Source organism: Erythrolamprus reginae, chromosome 1 (assembly GCF_031021105.1).
Source record: "Erythrolamprus reginae isolate rEryReg1 chromosome 1, rEryReg1.hap1, whole genome shotgun sequence".
In the NCBI taxonomy this organism is placed as follows: Eukaryota; Metazoa; Chordata; class Lepidosauria; order Squamata; family Dipsadidae; genus Erythrolamprus; species Erythrolamprus reginae.
This window is the reverse complement of record NC_091950.1, coordinates 277,210,849-277,228,711: the sequence shown is the minus strand read 5'-3', so window position 1 is coordinate 277,228,711 and position 17,863 is coordinate 277,210,849. Positions and strand designations below refer to the sequence as shown.

General features: G+C 38.0%; 1 protein-coding gene across 1 annotated transcript in view; it reads right to left on the bottom strand.

The window, feature by feature from the left end:
• Window positions 1-270: 270 nt before the first annotated feature.
• The window catches only part of ADGRB3 (adhesion G protein-coupled receptor B3), a 600,119-nt gene continuing 582,526 nt past the window's right edge, over window positions 271-17,863 (bottom strand). The window contains exons 29-31 of the mRNA XM_070733042.1: window positions 16,516-16,551; window positions 5,542-5,646; window positions 271-1,160 (exon numbers count right to left, since the gene is read on the bottom strand). Of these exons, the coding sequence (XP_070589143.1) occupies window positions 969-1,160; window positions 5,542-5,646; window positions 16,516-16,551 (333 nt within the window). The 3' untranslated portion in view covers window positions 271-968. The remainder of the gene's footprint in view (window positions 1,161-5,541; window positions 5,647-16,515; window positions 16,552-17,863) is intronic.

The following is a 17,863-nucleotide window of genomic DNA, read 5'->3' as shown; positions in this document are numbered from 1 at the left end:
ACCACGATTTACATATAATAGAATGTATGTAGCAATGCTCTGACAAGTCCAATTTACATTGTATGTTGCCTTCATAGATTAGGGAAAAAAAAGAACAGCTTGGCAAACCTATTATTACATTTGAGAAATCATTAGTCCCAAAGGAGTAATAACAGTACACTATTAACATTCTGAGTACATTTTTCGGCTTCAGTGTTGTTAAAAAAACATTATAAATATGCAAATTTCAGATCAACAAATCCAAAATAAAATGCACTGAAAATACTGATATGTAGACAAAAGTTTATTTACACCATACAACATTTTAAATATTTTATGCACAGCTGCAGCAGGAAAAGCTATTCCGAGCTTCCCAGAGAAAACTGCAATAATAAAGATGTGAAATATATTATTCATATAAAAGTGAGATTATTACTTTATTGCATTTAAAGCAATGAAGAATGTAGCTCAACAGACATTCATTTAATGACAACAAAACTTTGCTTTCCTCTGCTTCTTCTTCTTTTCTTTTCATTTCTTCTTCTTCCTCCTCCTCCTCTTCTTTTTTTTATATTATAAAGTAAAAAGTGTAGTAATGGCCAAACAGACTGTTATAAACTTTAAAAACTGCATAAATATATACATTGTGCTTCATGGTGAAGTTTTCTGAAAACTAAACCAAATGAAGCTGTTACAACATGAACCGTTGTCTGAGGTTTATCTATAAAGATTGACCTTACAAATCCATTCCACGGGTACTTACAAGACACGATGGTAAGAATTGTACACCTGGGGCCTCCACTAGGTTGGCTAGTGGAAATTGATTGTGTGACAAGAAAACCCACTGACTTCTGGCCCAGGAAGGTGCTGATATGCCTTAGCCATGGTGTCCAAACAGGCTGGTTCAGGCTTCCCAACGTCTCTGGAGCGTCAGTGCAAACAAAATGATTCTAGGATAAGCTTTGTGCCTCAGTTTATTTCACTTTTCATTAAACCTCGGTTTGAAAATCACCTTCTTGTACGTCTAAAGGCAAGTTCAGACACTTTTCCCACTCTGATGGTCTTAGTTCTAAAGCATCTTTTGCCTCTGAATCTAATACGTTGATGGTGGTGTAATGTTGGTAATCGCTTGGGGCTTTGAAACTGTCCCAGGGACTCTTGCTGCTTCCTGCTGGATTTTCCTGAGAAAATTGGGAGATTTAGGGTGGCAACAAAGAGAAAGAAAGAGAGAGAGAGAGAGAGAGAGAGAGCATGGTTAAAAAGAATATATTTATAAAAAGAATATTAAAAATAACATTTCCTTTTCTGTTTTAGGCTATTTATGAAGTCGTATGGAAAAACCAGTCATCGGAAGGTGTTGTGGTTAGCTCTGCCCCAAGGACTGTGGATGTGGGGGAGACATCCACATGCTGCAGGCCTGTTTTGCCCCCGGTGGAATCTGCTGATGAAGGCTCCTCTGACCAAGAAAACATGAGTGACAGGGAGGAGGAGAGTGGGGCAGACAGCTCAGAAGGAGATCAATTATCTAGCTCCTCCTTGGATTCAGAACAAGAGTTAATGATACAGCCACGCATGCGGAGAGCGATGCATAGGCAACAACAACTGAGAGATTATTATCAAAGAAAATGAGGCCACCTGTGGTTGGGTGGGGCTGTGGTAGTTAGTGAGGCTGCTATAAATAGCAGCCTGTGGGTTTGGCCATTGTGGAGGATTATCTGATCGTTGTGTTTCGTGACTGCTTTACTGACTTTGACCTTTTGTGTGCTGATTTTTCCCCGCTTTGAAACTAAACCAGGGCACAGTGTGTTTCACTTTGTGAAAGAAGAAGGTCTGTGAATTCCCTCACAGCTGCAAGCTAAGTATCACAGAACTGATAAGGGACTTGTACAAATTACCAGTTTGTTTGGAGACGAGTGCTCTTTGCTATACCAAAAGAGGGCTTGGTTTAAGTGAATTTTCATTATAAAGAACCTTGTTTTGAATTTTCAAACGTGTGTGTGTCTGCAATTTGTACCTGTGAATTTTTGGGAGGATTCTACCAGAGAGCCCGACAGAACAGAAGATAAGCCGATCTATCTCTGTTTGGCATTAGAAGAGATACCATCACTGAAGGGAGTCAGCCTGGCCTTTATTCAGTGTCCATTCTCACATCCCTTTCCAAGGGGAAGTCACTGATACACTGGATGGTTTGCCAAGAAAGCTGCCAAACGAATTCCCAGCACTGAGCTAAAAACTGAGCAAATTAAGAGTTCACTGACCATCCCTGGCAGCTGTATGTTCAATTGGCATTTCTTGGAAAAGGAGGCAGTCATGGCAGACAAGAAATGATTGGACACTTCCAACCAAATGTTATGAAGTTACAGATGCTTCATGCTATGCTGTAAACGGAAGTTGATAGTGGTTGAAGGGCCTTACAGGAAAAAGTAGCATAGCTTCCTTTCTATGGATGGTTATATGTGAAGGATTGGCTTTGGACCACAGGCTATAGAGATACAAATGATATCTACATTTTTATCACTTTGTACAAAGGTATCTAATTTTTTATCACTTTTAAGAAAATCCCAATACACATACAATCTCATTTGGGAACACATATATAAGGAGGAAGAAGCTTAAATTTTCCTACTCATTTTGCACCATGGGATTTTATTTTGTCTTAATCCTTTGGTACCAATGGAATACTTCTTTTAAATCGCTTGTGTACATAAGGAAAAGGATATTTTTCCAAACAGGACACCTGTGGCAGGGAATAGTAAATCAACAAAGATCCCTATTGCATGCACTACGGTCCCAATCTAGATCAAATTACCACCCAGTTTGACTAAAAATATGTTACAACACATTCTAATTTAATCATCACTTTTTAAAAACATATAAATTCCTCATTCTCTATTATAGTCTTGCAGGTCTTGGAGACTCCTATTTTCCTTTACAATTATGGACACAAAGCAAAAATGCTTGCTTTGTTCATTATACAAGTGTACCAAAGATGCCTGCTGATGCTAGATATTCTTGTTGGTTGCCCTAGAGTTATAAAATTCTTTCTGAGGTTTATTAAAGTATGGCTCCTGCTTGATTTATGCTGCTTCTCACTGCCTGGATTGGCTTAATATAGAAGCAGGAAGATCAGGCTGATGAGTAATCAATCCTTAAAAAAAATTCTACCAGAGAAATGAGTTTGCTCCCATAATTTATCTTCAAAACTGGTAAGTGTATGAAATATATATACACCGCTCAAAAAAATAAAGGGAACACTCAAATGACACATCCTAGATTTCAATGAATGAAATATTCTCATTGATATATATGTCACATGTTTTTTTTTGCTGAATTTGAAAATTAAGGGAGACTAGGATAGATCTATTTCGGCCTTATTTTGGCCTCATCAGCTAGCCATACCCACTGGGACTTGAACCTGCAACCTTTGCCTTGTAAGACAGAGAATTATCCTCTAGGCTACAGTATCCAATCCCTTATATATAAAGAGCTAGTCATGAAATGAATAAAAACATCCTAGATTGTTTTTTGTTCAGCTTTTTATGTGCTCACACTGTGTATTACTAGATAAACTGCCGAAGAAAAGAAAAGATTGATAAGGAATAGTGATGCAAAGCAGGAGAGCTCTTAATGTAGAGAAGGTCTTATGTCAAATAAAAGCAGAAATGGGCCTCTATAATCCTAAGGATTTTCTATTAAACTTGAAATCTATTTCTAATTTACCCCAAAGCTAATAAATTACTTGCTAACAGTCTTTTAAGTGATGCTCAATCTTAAACCACTGGAGTTTCATTTTAACATGGTTCTGAAGGTACCCAACACCCTAGCTGTTCTTAAATTTGCAGCAGACAACAGAATACAAACACATACAGATTTACTCAGAATTCTATTTATTTCAATTGTACATTATAACAGTAAATGAATGAATCAAAATTCTCAAAAAAGGTTTTGCTAATATTATGTAAGAACAATACCTGTCTTAACTATTAAATAACTTATATTGGTGGTATTTATTTGTTTGCATTTGATTGTCAAAGTTTTAGGCTGTCTTTAGATTTGAATTTGCCAAAGTAAGAGAGACAGATCCTTAGGGCACATATCCATCTACCACAGTGATTTTCAACCTTTTTTGAGCCGCGGCACATTTTTTACATTTACGAAACCCTGGGGCACATGGAGCGGGAGGGGGGGGGCTAAAAAAAGTTTGGCCAAAAAAAAATCTCTCTCCCTCTTCCTCCCCTTCGCTCTACTTCTTTCTCCCTCCCTCTTTCTCGCCATTCCTTCCTCTTTCTTTCTCTCTCTCTCCATCCCTCTTTCTTTCTCTTCCTTCCTTCCTCTCTTTTTTGCTCTCTTTCTCTCTCCCTCCCTACGTCCTTCTATGTCTTTCTCTCTCCTTCCCTCCCTCTTTCTCTCTCTCTCTTGCTTTCTTTCTCTTGTTCTCTCTCTCTTTCTTGCTTTCTTTCTCTCTTGTTCTTTCTTTCTCTCTCTCTCGCTCTTTCTCTCTCTTGCTTCCTTTCTCTCTCTCTCTTGCTTTCTTTCTCTCTGAGCTTCGCGGCACACCTGACCAAGTCTCGCGGCACACTAGTGTGCCACGGCACACTGGTTGAAAAACACTGATCTACCATCTATACATTAAATGACAAAAAGCAACATATCACTAAAAAGCAAATAAGGATTTTTAAAAATCTGAAAGATTTAAAAGAATGAAGAATGCACTTCTGAGAAGATTGATTCAATGAATCTTTAAAGCAGTTTCTAAAGATCATAATGCAAAGGACGTTTGTTTCTTTATGGAAGAACACTTCTATTTCAAATAATTATGGCATATGGAGGTAACTACCAATTCTTTGAGTTCTGCTGGGAAATTGTCTGGAAGCCCCCCCAAAATCTGTTTATTTTTGGTAGAGGTAGATGACATTTTAAAACAACAATTTAAGATTAAAATTTCAATTTTAAGCTCCTAAAATTTTCAAACACCAGTATATGCATATTTCACAATGCTAGATGTCATCAAAGCATAACTATGGACATTAAAACAAATATAATCTAATATTCATAGTATTTATACAAGAATTATTGAATATTAGAAGAATTCTGGAAATTGGATAGTTGGGACACCTCCTTTATAAAAAGTATTTATATGAGTATCTGATAAGCAATGAATTTCAACAATGTTTTCTAAATCTTCTCTTTATCACTACCAGCTAAGCTTTATGAGTAATAAGCAGGGGTGGGCTACTGCCCCGACGGAGGAAGGGGGATGATGCAGTGGGGTAGCAAAAATGGAGCTCTACCCCAGAGTACCCAATTTCCACTGAAAGATGTTAAAAGAAAATGCAAGGCGTCCTGCATAAGCCACGCCCACAGCGTGGTAGTAAAAAATTTGGTAGCCCTTCACTGGTAATAAGCCACTTCTTAGATATTTCCATTAAATTATATTAAATGATATACACTTTCTTGAATATATTATCTTAAATTTACGATGTCCCTCCCTTCCCCCAACAGTTCTAAAAAATATGGCATTCTTTCATAAGTGGAAGTTAAAATTATATATTCCATACTTACCATACTTCCTGATTTTGGTACATCTCTAAATCTGTCTAGTGTCTGAAATTTCTGATTTAATTCTTGAAACAGTTCCATATGTCTCTTCCTTGTATGCATGACCTTCTGCAAAATGGAATATAATTGCTTAGTATTTATAATGAGCATTTTTTTTTCAAACAACCATTATTTCCTCCTACATAACAAAGCAAATTGAATTTGGCCAAGACATGAAATGAAACAGGTCATGTCAAATATTTGATTTGCTGTTGGAGAGCTGTTTCTCCCTAGCACATGCTGGAATTTCTGAAAAACAGTGCTGGCTTATTTTGTGTTTCTGAAGGTGCATTAACACATGAAGTTTAAGCACAACTATGAATGATTTTCTTTGCTTGACAGTTAAAATTAGTTTTAAAGAAACAACCTTTTTCTGGAAGAACATCCCTATTGAGAACTTGGAAGATCCAATAGTTACACATGTTTCAGATCAGCAAAATATCCCTCTGCAGAGTAGGGAAGACAGCCATTATTGTGAGACCAGTGACAAGGAGGACTATAGGTTGCCCTCGACTTACAACAGTTCATTTAGTGCCCATTGAAGTTACAACGGCTCTGAAAAAATTGACTTCTGAACATTTTTCACATTTGTGACCATCCCCCATGGTCACCTGATCCAAATTCAGATGCTTGGCAGGGTCACATGATTCCCCTTTTGAGACTTTCTGACAATCAAAGTCGATGGAGAAGCCACATGACCATGTGTCTAACTTAACAACTGTAGTAATCCACTCAACAACGATGTCAAGAAAGGCCATCAAATGGGGTAAAATTCATTAAACAACTGGTTCGCTTAGGAATGGAAATTTTTGAGCATAATTGTGGTTGCAAGTCGAGGGCTGCGTGCATAACCTATATCCCAATTGGTCTCTGGGTGCATTGGTGTTGGTCATTACCTTTAAAGCCTTACATGGCTTAGGGCCAGACTATCTTCGAGATCGCCTTCTACCATACAGCTCCCAATGACCGATAAGGGCCAACAGAGTTGGTCTTCTCCAGGTCCCATCAGCCAAACAATGTCAGCTGGCGGGTTCACAGGGAAGGGCCTTCTCTGTGGCTGCTCCGGCTCTCTGGAACCAAGTACTTCCTGAGATGCAGAGTACCTGGCTTTTCTGGCAGGCCTGGGGCTGTTGATCTGATGGTGTATCATGGGGATCTCGTGAGAAAAGGTGTGAATGGTTTTTAACAGTTGGTTTTAAATTGTTTTTAAATTATTTTGCTAGAAGGTTTAATACTACACTGTATGTTTTATTTTTTTGGTTGTTAGCCACCCAGCATGCCCAGGTAGTTGGGTGGCATACAAATTTAATTAATTAATTAATTGATTGATATTGAACTGGGAGATTTTTAACTAACAGCAAGGAATGAACTCTCCTTCTGCTATCACAATCCTAACACCATGGAAACCACAAAGGAAATCACTCATCTATGAATGGAATCCTCCCACTGCTGGTCCCGAGTTCCTAGATACAAGGTAAGAAGAGAGTCATTCCTGGCTCTCTTACAAACTAGAGGTTCTACTTTGAAAGAGAGGGGTAGCAATAAATCTTCAGTTTGGGCTCACTCTGTAGGGACAGGCAGAACAACAATGGGATTATTCTCCAGTGACCTTTTTCTCAATTATCATTGGCATCCCCCCCCCAAAAATGTTCATTACTCAGATGCACACCTATAATATCTATACAGGATATGGCTTCACACCTCCATTTGGGTAAGATCGTGATTAAATTAATGAGCAATGCTTCTGATTCAAATAACGGAGGAGGAGGTTTATCAGAGCAATACATTTCAGCATTATAGTCTTAATTTTTCATGCTGAAGGAAGTGTCATATTATTTCATGATGTGGGCACAAGGACACAGGAAGCATTTACGAACCAATTAACCTCACTAGGATTGTGAGATGCTTCTTGAAGAGCAAAATATGTAACAGAGAAAGCTGACCTAAATTTATGGACATCTCACCCAAATGACCTTCTGGAGATTTGCAAAAATAGCCATTTCAAAAACTTCTCAGGAGCATATTCAGTGCTACAGATATACATGTTCTTTTTTAAAAATTGCACTTTCAAAATGATTGTCTGCTAAATAAGCCTCATGGTAAGAAATAGTGTTGAAAGAAACTTAGCAAAGGTGCATAAACACAGATAATACAATGTGGGACAGGTTTTGTCATTTTATACATGCCTCTTAGAATAGAAATGTCACTTACAGCCGCTATGATTAGAATTATGACACGTAAAGTGGCTTCAAGCTTAAAGTCATACAAGATGTGGTGATTCCATATGACAACAGTCACTTTTTCATAATTAAATTTTGTTTAGTTTGGGATATAATGGGCATCATTGAGGGCATCATGTGTGAAATGGTGCCTGAAAGCATCATGTTGACAATCTCTGGCTTATAAGCTTTTGATGTATTAGGAGACCCACAAGGGACAGAGTTTTGAATCAAAATACAACAGAATACAAGGAGCTTCTATCCTCAAAATATCTGCCTGCCTGTCTGCCTACCTTTAACGCAAAAGTCTGAAAAGCAGTATTTGGCCAGAGAAGCTTACAATTTGTTATTGGGAACCAATTTACAGTGGTACCTCTACCTACGAACGCCTCTACTTATGAACTTTTCTAGACAAGAACTGGGTGTTCAAGATTTTTTTGCCTCTTCTCAAGAACCACTTACAAACCTGAGCTTCTGAAACTGTAATCGGAAAAGGCAGGGAGAAGCTTCCGTGGGGCCTCTCTAGGAATCTCCTGGGAGGAAAAAGGACTGGAAAAGGCGGGGAGAAGCCTCTGTGAGGCCTCTCTAAGAATCTCCTGGGAGGAAACAGGACTGGAAAAAGCGGGAAGAAGCTTCCGTGGGGCCTCTCTAGGAATCTCCTGGGAGGAAACAAGGCCTCCACCCTCCCTGTGGTTTCCCCAGTCGCACACATTATTTGCTTTTACATTGATTCCTATGGGAAAAATGGCTTCTTCTTAAGAACTTTTCTACTTAAGAACCTGGTCATGGAACGAATTAAGTTTGTAAGTAGAGGTACCACTGTACCATTGAATATTCAGTTCTTAGTACTGTAACTCTAAGATATTCTAATCTACACTTAATTTTACTGAAAAACAATTGTTTAGCTACTTAATCAATTGCATTTCATATTTTTTATTATTGATTTTGAAGGAAGCTAAGTGAGTTTATAAGGGGAGGATATATTTGGCAGAATCAAATGGAGCAGCACTAGAAGTCTAGAAGACAGACAGCAGAAAAAGACCTCATGGTCCATCTAGTCTGCCCTTATACTATTTCCTGTATTTTATCTTAGGATGGATATGTATTTATCCCAGGCATGCTTAAATTCAGTTGCTGTGGATTTACCAACCACTACATTCATATAAACTAAACCATGGTTAAATCAAGGGTTAAAATGATAGCTGGTGTTTATGAAGGGGATTGAACAATTTTAATTGCATTAAATATGTTTTAAGATTACACCACTATTTCTGAGTATTTCCACATCAAAATGGTGAGAAGCTAAGTCCTCACTTGTTACCAATTGTAATTAGTGACAGTTCTAAAGTTTCAAGAAATGCTTCAGGTCCTTTGTTCTCAAGTTACCTACCTCTAGTACAGGGGTGGGTTCTAATTTACCTCACTGCCAGTTTGCTTCTTCCCATGCTGCGTGGCCAGCCTTGTAGGCGCCCATGTGCTTTGCACATGCGCAGTGCTAACTCTCCCCCCCCCCAAACCAAAAACAAGATGGCGATGCTTGTGCAGTGCTGAAAACTTAGCTTCTGCACATGCTCAGAAGAAGAAAAATTACACCCCCCGCAAAGAAAAAACTAAATAAAAAAAGATGGCAGTGCCCATGGACCAGCACTGACTGAACTATGACATCATTGTGACATCACCAGCAGGTTGCTACAGGTTCAGGTGAATCGTTCTGAACCTGGAGGAATCCATCTCTGCTCTAGTATATAAGTACTGTGCAAAAATGTAAGGCAGTTGTGCAAAAAAAAAGTCATAAATTAAGAATACTTTCAGAAAAAGAAGTGTTAGTACAGTAGTACCTCTAGATACGAGTTTAATTCGTTCCAGAATGGAGCTCGTATGTCGATCAGCTCGTATCTGGAACAAATGGCTTTAGACTTTATTTCCCCCCCCGTGGAGATAACCAGAAGCAAGGATTCTTGCGCCACCTAGTGGAAGCTCAGCTCGTATCCCGAATTTGAGCTCGGGTCTGGAACAGAAATTTAGCTCCCATCGTGGCTCGTATCTTGGAATACTCGTATGTGGAGCAGCTCGTATCTAGAGGTACTACTGTAGTTTATTTTTATCAATTAAAAAATAGAAAATAAGTGAACAGAAGAGAAATCCAAATCAAATCAATATCTGATGTGACTAAGCTTTGCCTTCAAAACAGCATCTCGTTTTCTAGGTTCACTTGCATACAGTTTTGAAGGAATGTGGCATGGTTCCTTCAAGGTTGTTCCAAACATCTTGGAGAACCAACTACAGATTTTCTGTGGATGTAGGTTGCCTCAAATCCTTCAGACTTCATATAATCCCAAACAGACTCAATGATGTTCAGATTAGGGCTTTATGGGGGCCAAACTATCACTTTAAAAACTCCTTGTTCTTCATTATGATGAAGAAGATATTTCTTAATGACATTGGCTGTATATTTGGGTCCATTGTCCTGCTGCAGAATAAATTTAGGGCCAATCATATGCCACCCTAATGATATGATGGATAAGTATCTTCCTTGATTTCTCAGTATTGAGGACACTATTGAACCTGCAAGGAACCATCACCATCCTTCACAGTTGCCTGCAGACACTCATTATTTTACCGCTGTCTAGCCCTCCTGCTGTAGCCAAATACTGTATTTATATTTTGATTCACCAGTCCAGAGTACGTGCTGTCATTTTCCAGAACCCCAGTTCCTGTATTTTTGTGCATACTTGAGTTGCTTAGCCCTGTTTCCATAGATATGGCATTTTGGGGTGTAATTCTTCCATGACGACTACTTCTGGCCCGATTTCTCCAGAGAGTAGAAGGGTGTACCTGGACCCCACTGGTTTCTACCAATTCTGTGCTGATGGCACTGCTGGACAGCTCCCAATGTTGGAAGTTAGCACAATGTGTCTTTAATTTGCTGCATTAAGTTTCTTTAGCCCAGTGTTCCCCAACCTTGGCAACTTGAAGATATTTGGACTTCAACTCCCAGAATTCCCCAGCCAGCATTCGCTGGCTGGGGAATTCTGGGAGTTGAAGTCCAAATATCTTCAAGTTGCCAGGGTTGGGAAACACTGCCTTAGCCAACCACTGCATCTACAGTCCTCAATGTTGCCTATTTCTTTGGACATCTTCAAATGAGCTTGAACATCTTGAAACCCAACTCTGCTTTGAAATCTTTGAGTGGGAGAGATCTTGCTGAGGCAGTATAACTATCTTTCGTCTTATTCCTGTGCTCAGTTTTGCCATGGTGTACAACCTGTGACACAAAACGCTCTTCCACAACCTCACCTTAGTAGCAGAGTTTGGCTGTTCATCCAGTTTTAAGCCTCCTACACAGCTATTTCTGTTTCAATTAATGACTGTGTTTCAACTTGCATATGAAGTTGATGATCTTAAGCACCTGCCTGGTATAATTGATTAATCACACACCTGACTCTAATCTACAAAATCCCTGACTTTGTGCAAATGTAAGAACGGATGCTGTTTTGAAGGCAAAGGGTGGTTACACCAAATATTGGTTTGATTTGGATTGTTCGTTTACTTTCCATTTTGATAATTGATAAAAATAAACTGTTAACTTTTCTACTGTATTTCTGAAAGCATTCTTAATTTACAGCATTTTTGCACAACTGCCATACAGTACTTTTGCTGTCTTCAGAGAGGGGCGGCATACTAATAAATTATTATTATTATTATTATTATTATTATTATTATTATTATTATTATTTGCACATTACAGTAGTCACTTGTAAATCATAATGGCGGAGTTCCCATAATGCTAAGCCAAATTAGACATATAATATTGTGGTATGAATTCAGTTTACAAATATGTGAACTATAAGAACTACATGTGAACTCAAGTCTACAAACCCAAAATATACAATATTATCAGATCAAATATGGTGAGGACACTCTTAGTCCCTTCCCCTAAATATTGTCATCTGATGGGAACTAGGGACCGTGCGTTTTCTGTGGCAAACTCTGCCCTATATATATTTCTGTTTCCTGAAATTCCAGCAGGCCTCTATCCACTTACCCATCTACAAAGCTTTGAAGATGTGGCTTTCCCCCCATGTGCTAAATAGGGTGAGGCTGATGAGGATGTTTAATAAGGATTGGGAAATGTAACTTCAGTGCCATGTTTTTAACATTTAAGGTTTTAACAGATTTATGTTTGGCAGTTTTTACTGATGTTGACTTCAGCGAATTAACCTTTGTTATATTTATAATTGTTTAAAAATCTCCATGTTTTATTACATTATCAGCTGCCTAAAGTCACCTCCAATTGTGAAATATAGGCTGCATATAAATTTAGTTAAAAAAATTTATTTATTTATTTATTTATTAAATTTGTATGCCACCCCTCTCCGTAGGCTCGGGGCGGCTCACAACAATAGTGAACACAATGTAAATACAAATCTAATATTTAATTGTTGATTGGGAGCCTCCCAGAGTTCAATATAGGCTGAACCAGGTGTGGGTTCCTCCTGGTTTGGTCCAGATCACCTGAACCATTAGCTGGTGACATGATGATGGTGTCACAGATCCGGTTCAGTCAGTCTGTAGGTGGCGCCATCTTTTAATGGAAATTTTTGGTGAATTTTTTTACTGATTTGAAGGTTCTTCCTGTTCTGCTGCTAGTAAAAGGGCCTTCCTGCCCACCCCGAGGTTTAAATTGACTTTTATTGCTTTGCCCGAAGCATAGCTGATCAGTTCCTCAGCTCTGTTTCGGGCCAATTCCAGTTACTGAGCACGTGCAGTAGCCAAATTGTACAAGAGAACACAGGCGTGTGTGATTGGAGTGGATGTGTATGTGAACTGGAGGTGAAGGTAAATGGAACCCACCCATGAGCTGAACACATATACAGGCAATAGATAAACAAATATGCATAATGTATACTGTGTGTATGTATATGCATAACCCAAGGCTCTTCTAAGCATGACCAGATGTACTTCAGAGTGAATGGTATGCCAAAGGGCATGTGCTGAGATAGAGAAGACATCTGTCTCTTCCTCCCTCTTTTCCAAATTACAAAATAATATACAGGCAGTTTCTGGTTTCATAAACTTGGCTATTGACCAATTGGCTCTTCTACTTAACAGAGATATCTGTCTTCATGCTGAGCACATGATAGATGTGGGATTTTGACAGATACTGTATGTGAAATACATGTGATATATGTATGCTCTATATTTAAACACCAAATTCTACAGCAGCAGAAGCCGGTAAAACTTGGTGAAATATCCACACTTTGGCTGAGAAGTAGAATTTGAGTGAACAATTAAGGTGAACAGAATGTTTTTCCAGATTCTCAGGAGCAGTGGTGAAATTTGCTTTCTTAGAAGAATGTCTTCAAATCAGTTGCCATAGAGAAAAATGCTAAGAAAGACAACCACACGGAATATTTGACCTTTTAAATGACACTGTCTGACTCATAAGATTTACTTGATTATGTAATTTCTCCTGATCTGCTCAGGGAAAAAAATAGTTGTAATTGCTTTTTTGGTACTTAATGTCTCATTGTCTTTCTGTTTAGCATACCCTTTTCTGAAGTGGATGTCTTCTAGTTTGGTTTTCTTTGGACACAGGCAAAACATATGCAAAAATAGGTCTGTAAATTTTAAATCTTTCAGATAAAACTTTTCTCCCTCCCCCTGATTTTTTAAAAAAGAAGAAAAATACGTGCATGGCTATTGAAGTACGAGGGAGAACAAGGAAAGGGCTGCTGGATGTGACTGATTACCATTGTATAAGAACACATCAGTACTGGAAATCAGAAAATGGGACCAGCAGGTGCAATAACACTTCTATTGCTCTGCTTTCCTTCTCCACGTACATCCCCAGAATGGTGTTCACTGATCTAGCATTCCCCAGTTATGTTATGAAAATTATCTTGGGATGGCTAGTCTTTTAAAGGCAGTCCGAAAAACATTTCACCTCCTTCTGACCAGGAAGGCAATCCACACATCTTGTTTATTTCTATTTGTTTATATGCTCATCAATAAACTGACTCTAATTGTTTTCCCAGTTGTAATGTATGGCTATGAGAACTGGACCACAAGGAAGTCTGAGCGCTGAAGAATTGATGCTTTCACGTTGTGGCATTGGAGAAAACTCTTGAGAGTCATTTGGGCGGCAAGGAGATCAAGTGAGTCATTCCAAAAGGAAATCAACCATGGCCGTTCCTTGGAAGGGCAGATACTGAAGCTGAGGCTCAAATACTTTGGCCACCAACTGAGAAGAAAGGACTCATTGAAAAAGCCCCTGATGTTGGGAAAGATGGAAGGCAAAAGGGAAATGAGACAGCAGAGATAGAGTTCGATAGAGTCATCAACACAGTGAACATGAATTTGGGCAAATTCTGGGAAATGGTGGTGGATATGGGAAGGGGGTCTAGTATGCTGTGGTCATTGGCAGGGGTGGGATTTAAAATTTTTAGCAACCACTTCTCTGCCCGGTTACTTGGTGGATGTGGCTATGGGGGCATGCCCTACTCAGCCTCTTGCACCACATCGTATGGAAGAGTTGCCCTCCCCAGGCTCTGCAGGCCCATTTCTAGACTTCTGGTAGGCCCATTTTTCACACTCCCCGGCCTCTGGGGGCTTTCCTTGAGCCTCTGGGAGGACGAAACAGCCTCTCCTGGGCTCCAAAGGTCCTCCAGAGGCTGGAAACAGGCACATTTTTGGATTTCTGTTAGGCCCATTTTTTGCCCTGCCAGAGCTTCCACACAGGCCCTGCACTTGCCTGACATTCAAACCAGGCCGCATGGAGGCCCCTGGGATGGGAGGGGCAGGATGGACGGGGTTAGCTAGCCCTTGCAACTACTGGTTTGGCAAACCGGATGTAAAATTAACATCCTGTTCATCCGAACCAGTTCAATCCGGTTGAATCCTACCTCTGCTCATGGGGTCACAGAATTGGACATGACTGAACAACTAAACAACAACAAACTAGAGAGAGGATTTCTCTGTTTATTTCTGCTTCTAGAATTGTTCTGAACAGAATACTATAGGAGGACAGATTGCATGGAAGGCTAAATATTTTGGTCTAAGGGTTAAGGCACCAGGCTAGAAACCAAGAGACTAGTTCTGCTTTAGGCAAGGAAAATAGCTGGGTGACTTTGGGCCTGTCACTCTCTCTCAGCCTATCTTACCACACAGGGTTATTATGGAGAAAACTAGAGTAGCAAAGGATATACATTTGCTGCCTTTAGTTACTTATAAAAATAATAAAGGTGGGATAAAATAATCTAAAAATGAATTAATTAATTAAACATTTCACATCTGAACCATGGTTTTGCATGTCACAAGATATTCACACAGAAAGTTGATACAAGCTAGTTAAAATGTTTGATAGATTTATAGTGCATTTTAAAAATCACCTAATAAAATGTCTTCCCTTAACTTACTTCTCATTCAATTTTTAATAATGCAATTATTAAAATACTATATCTTTTTAGTAAAGATGTTTTTCTTTAAAAAATACAGTTCATTACAAGATAAACGATACTGATCAATTAGATTATTTTCTCAATTGCAGTATTTGTGTGTAGTATTATTATCTATTATGTACTGCTGTCTGTTTATTCACATTAACATGAATGATTTTTCTGGTCTTAATGAGTATAAATGATGATAAAGTGGTCCTAAGAGTATGTTGAATCTGCAAGCTTTCAGTTTCTCATAATTATACCAGATTGTTCCGGTTAGGTTAGAATGAACAGGAAGTGTAACACATAAAAAAAAGATTCCACACATTCTATATATTTAGATCAACTGAAGAAGAATACTCTGTTCTGAATAAATTCAGATGCTTCTCAATCCTAAATCTTTATTTTAAGACTATCATAAGGAACCAATGGCAATTATTTTTAAGCCACAGAATGAAGTTGTTAGGTGTTAACAACTTCTTTACATTCTACTGATCAGGTACATCAATCTTTCACAATGAGAAAGATGAGTGTTTAGGTCTGAAGCATTTGTTCAGTTACTGTAAGTTTCCATTCTGCATAAATTAAGCAAAACCAAACCAAACATATGCATTTAGAAACACATAGCACTACATAATTAAAATTGACCTGAGAGATTAAAAAAATCCCAAAACTTAAAAATACTAAAAGAGTGACCACACAGAATACCATAATTTAGTGACTGAATATTTAATCTGCCTTCAACTGTCTAAGTTTAACAGGGAACAATTGGTTAATTAATAAGACTTTAGGTCCAATCCTAACCATTCCATGAATAATTTTATCTGAGCAATTTCAGAGAATTCTCTCCCAATATACTTGGAGATAGCGGTACTCCACATACATGCCACAAACTAATCTTTTAGCAAGTGCTTCTCTTATATATAACAACTTTCTGAAACATGGTGCCTTCTGGGTCATTATATGCAGTACATCCCTTCCATGGGTCAGTGGAAGGGCTTCGATTTAAATTGTGAAAAATATAGAAATATATGATGATACTTGATCTTTACCCTTTTACATGATTGTTTTTAAATTTTAGATAATAATCATTATCTAAAAAAATACACAGCCTGAAAAGAAAAGTTGAACAGATTTTTTTAAAAACCCAATTATAATTAAAAGCACTGATTATTATTCGTAAATGCTGAATTAAACTATGCTTAAATAAATATCTCATATTCATCATGCTTTGAATCAAGTGCATGCTGGCTGAATAAAAGTAGTATAGGGACACTTACTTCAAAGTCGAGGTCAGAATAACGTGATTTTCTCCTCTGTTAAATGTTGGTTGAAAACAAAACAAACAAAATCACATATTAATTTAACTGAGCATCAATACAGTAACAATGCTGCATTTGTTTTGGACAATAGTTATTTATTGACTTACTTAATGGAACTTCTTTGCTATTCTAATATTCTTGATGGAATATTTGAACTGGCTATAGGTTTTTTTATCATATTTAAAATAGATCCACTAGGTAAGGAAACAATGATTTGCAAATCCTACAAGTGAGTCTCCTCCAAATATGATTAAAGATCGACCTAATCCAGTATCTGGTGGAATCACTTATATTACTTCAATGTATTCATAAAACTCTAATTGCCCAGTATGCTAACCACTCCCCCCCAATTCCTTAATAAAGTATTACCATTTGAACTTGTAAAATGAATATAGCTTAGGTTTACTTGACAGATTATTTTTCTCCCTCAACCATCTTTTAGCTTTTATTGCCCCATTAAGATGGAGATCTTCATAAATTGGAGTTTTTCAAATACTTAAACATGTTTTCAGCTCATTTTAAAAGAAATAGAATACATGAGAACAATCCAAAACAGACCAGATAGTTTCATAATACCAAAACTTCCTCCTTTCCTTTCAAACTTCATCAGGAGAATGCAAGAAATTACTTTCGACCTTCTAATTTTCATTTTGGTGATTTAGAATACATCAAAAGAAGAGGTGAAAGATTGGCTAGAGAAAAGAAATAAGATGGCCAACAGCTAATTGAATTTGGCCTTTTAAATCTACAGTATCACACGGCCATAATTGTTGGCTTGATAAGCTTTCACAGAATCAAAAATAGAAGGCTGTGATCTGCTGAATTTTGCATTTTGGACAATCGAGCACAAAATGATCCAATTCCATTTTGCATTTTGCCAGCAGCATTGCTTAATAAGTAAAGAAGCATCATTTATATGGCCAGAATAGGGCAATGAAATTTCATTGCCATCTGTGTGAAGCTCTATAAGAGTAAAAATACATATCCAGTGCTCACTTCATTCAAGTGGCAATATATTTAGATAGAGGGCATAAGTGAGATGGGCCTATGGGGAATGCCTTTTTCTTTTTGGCACTGAGAGTTAGGAAAAAGGTCTGTAAATGCATTTCAGATGGAAACCCAATACAGTAAGACACTCAATACATCCATTCATCCATCCATTCTCCGCCTACATCCATTCATCCATCCATTCTCTGCCCTTAAACCAAAGATGTGCACATTTTCTTTTTCAAAGTTGTGCACTTAGAGTCAAGACTATTCTCCAAACGATAGGGAAGAAAAATAAGAACTGAAATTAGTACTTAAA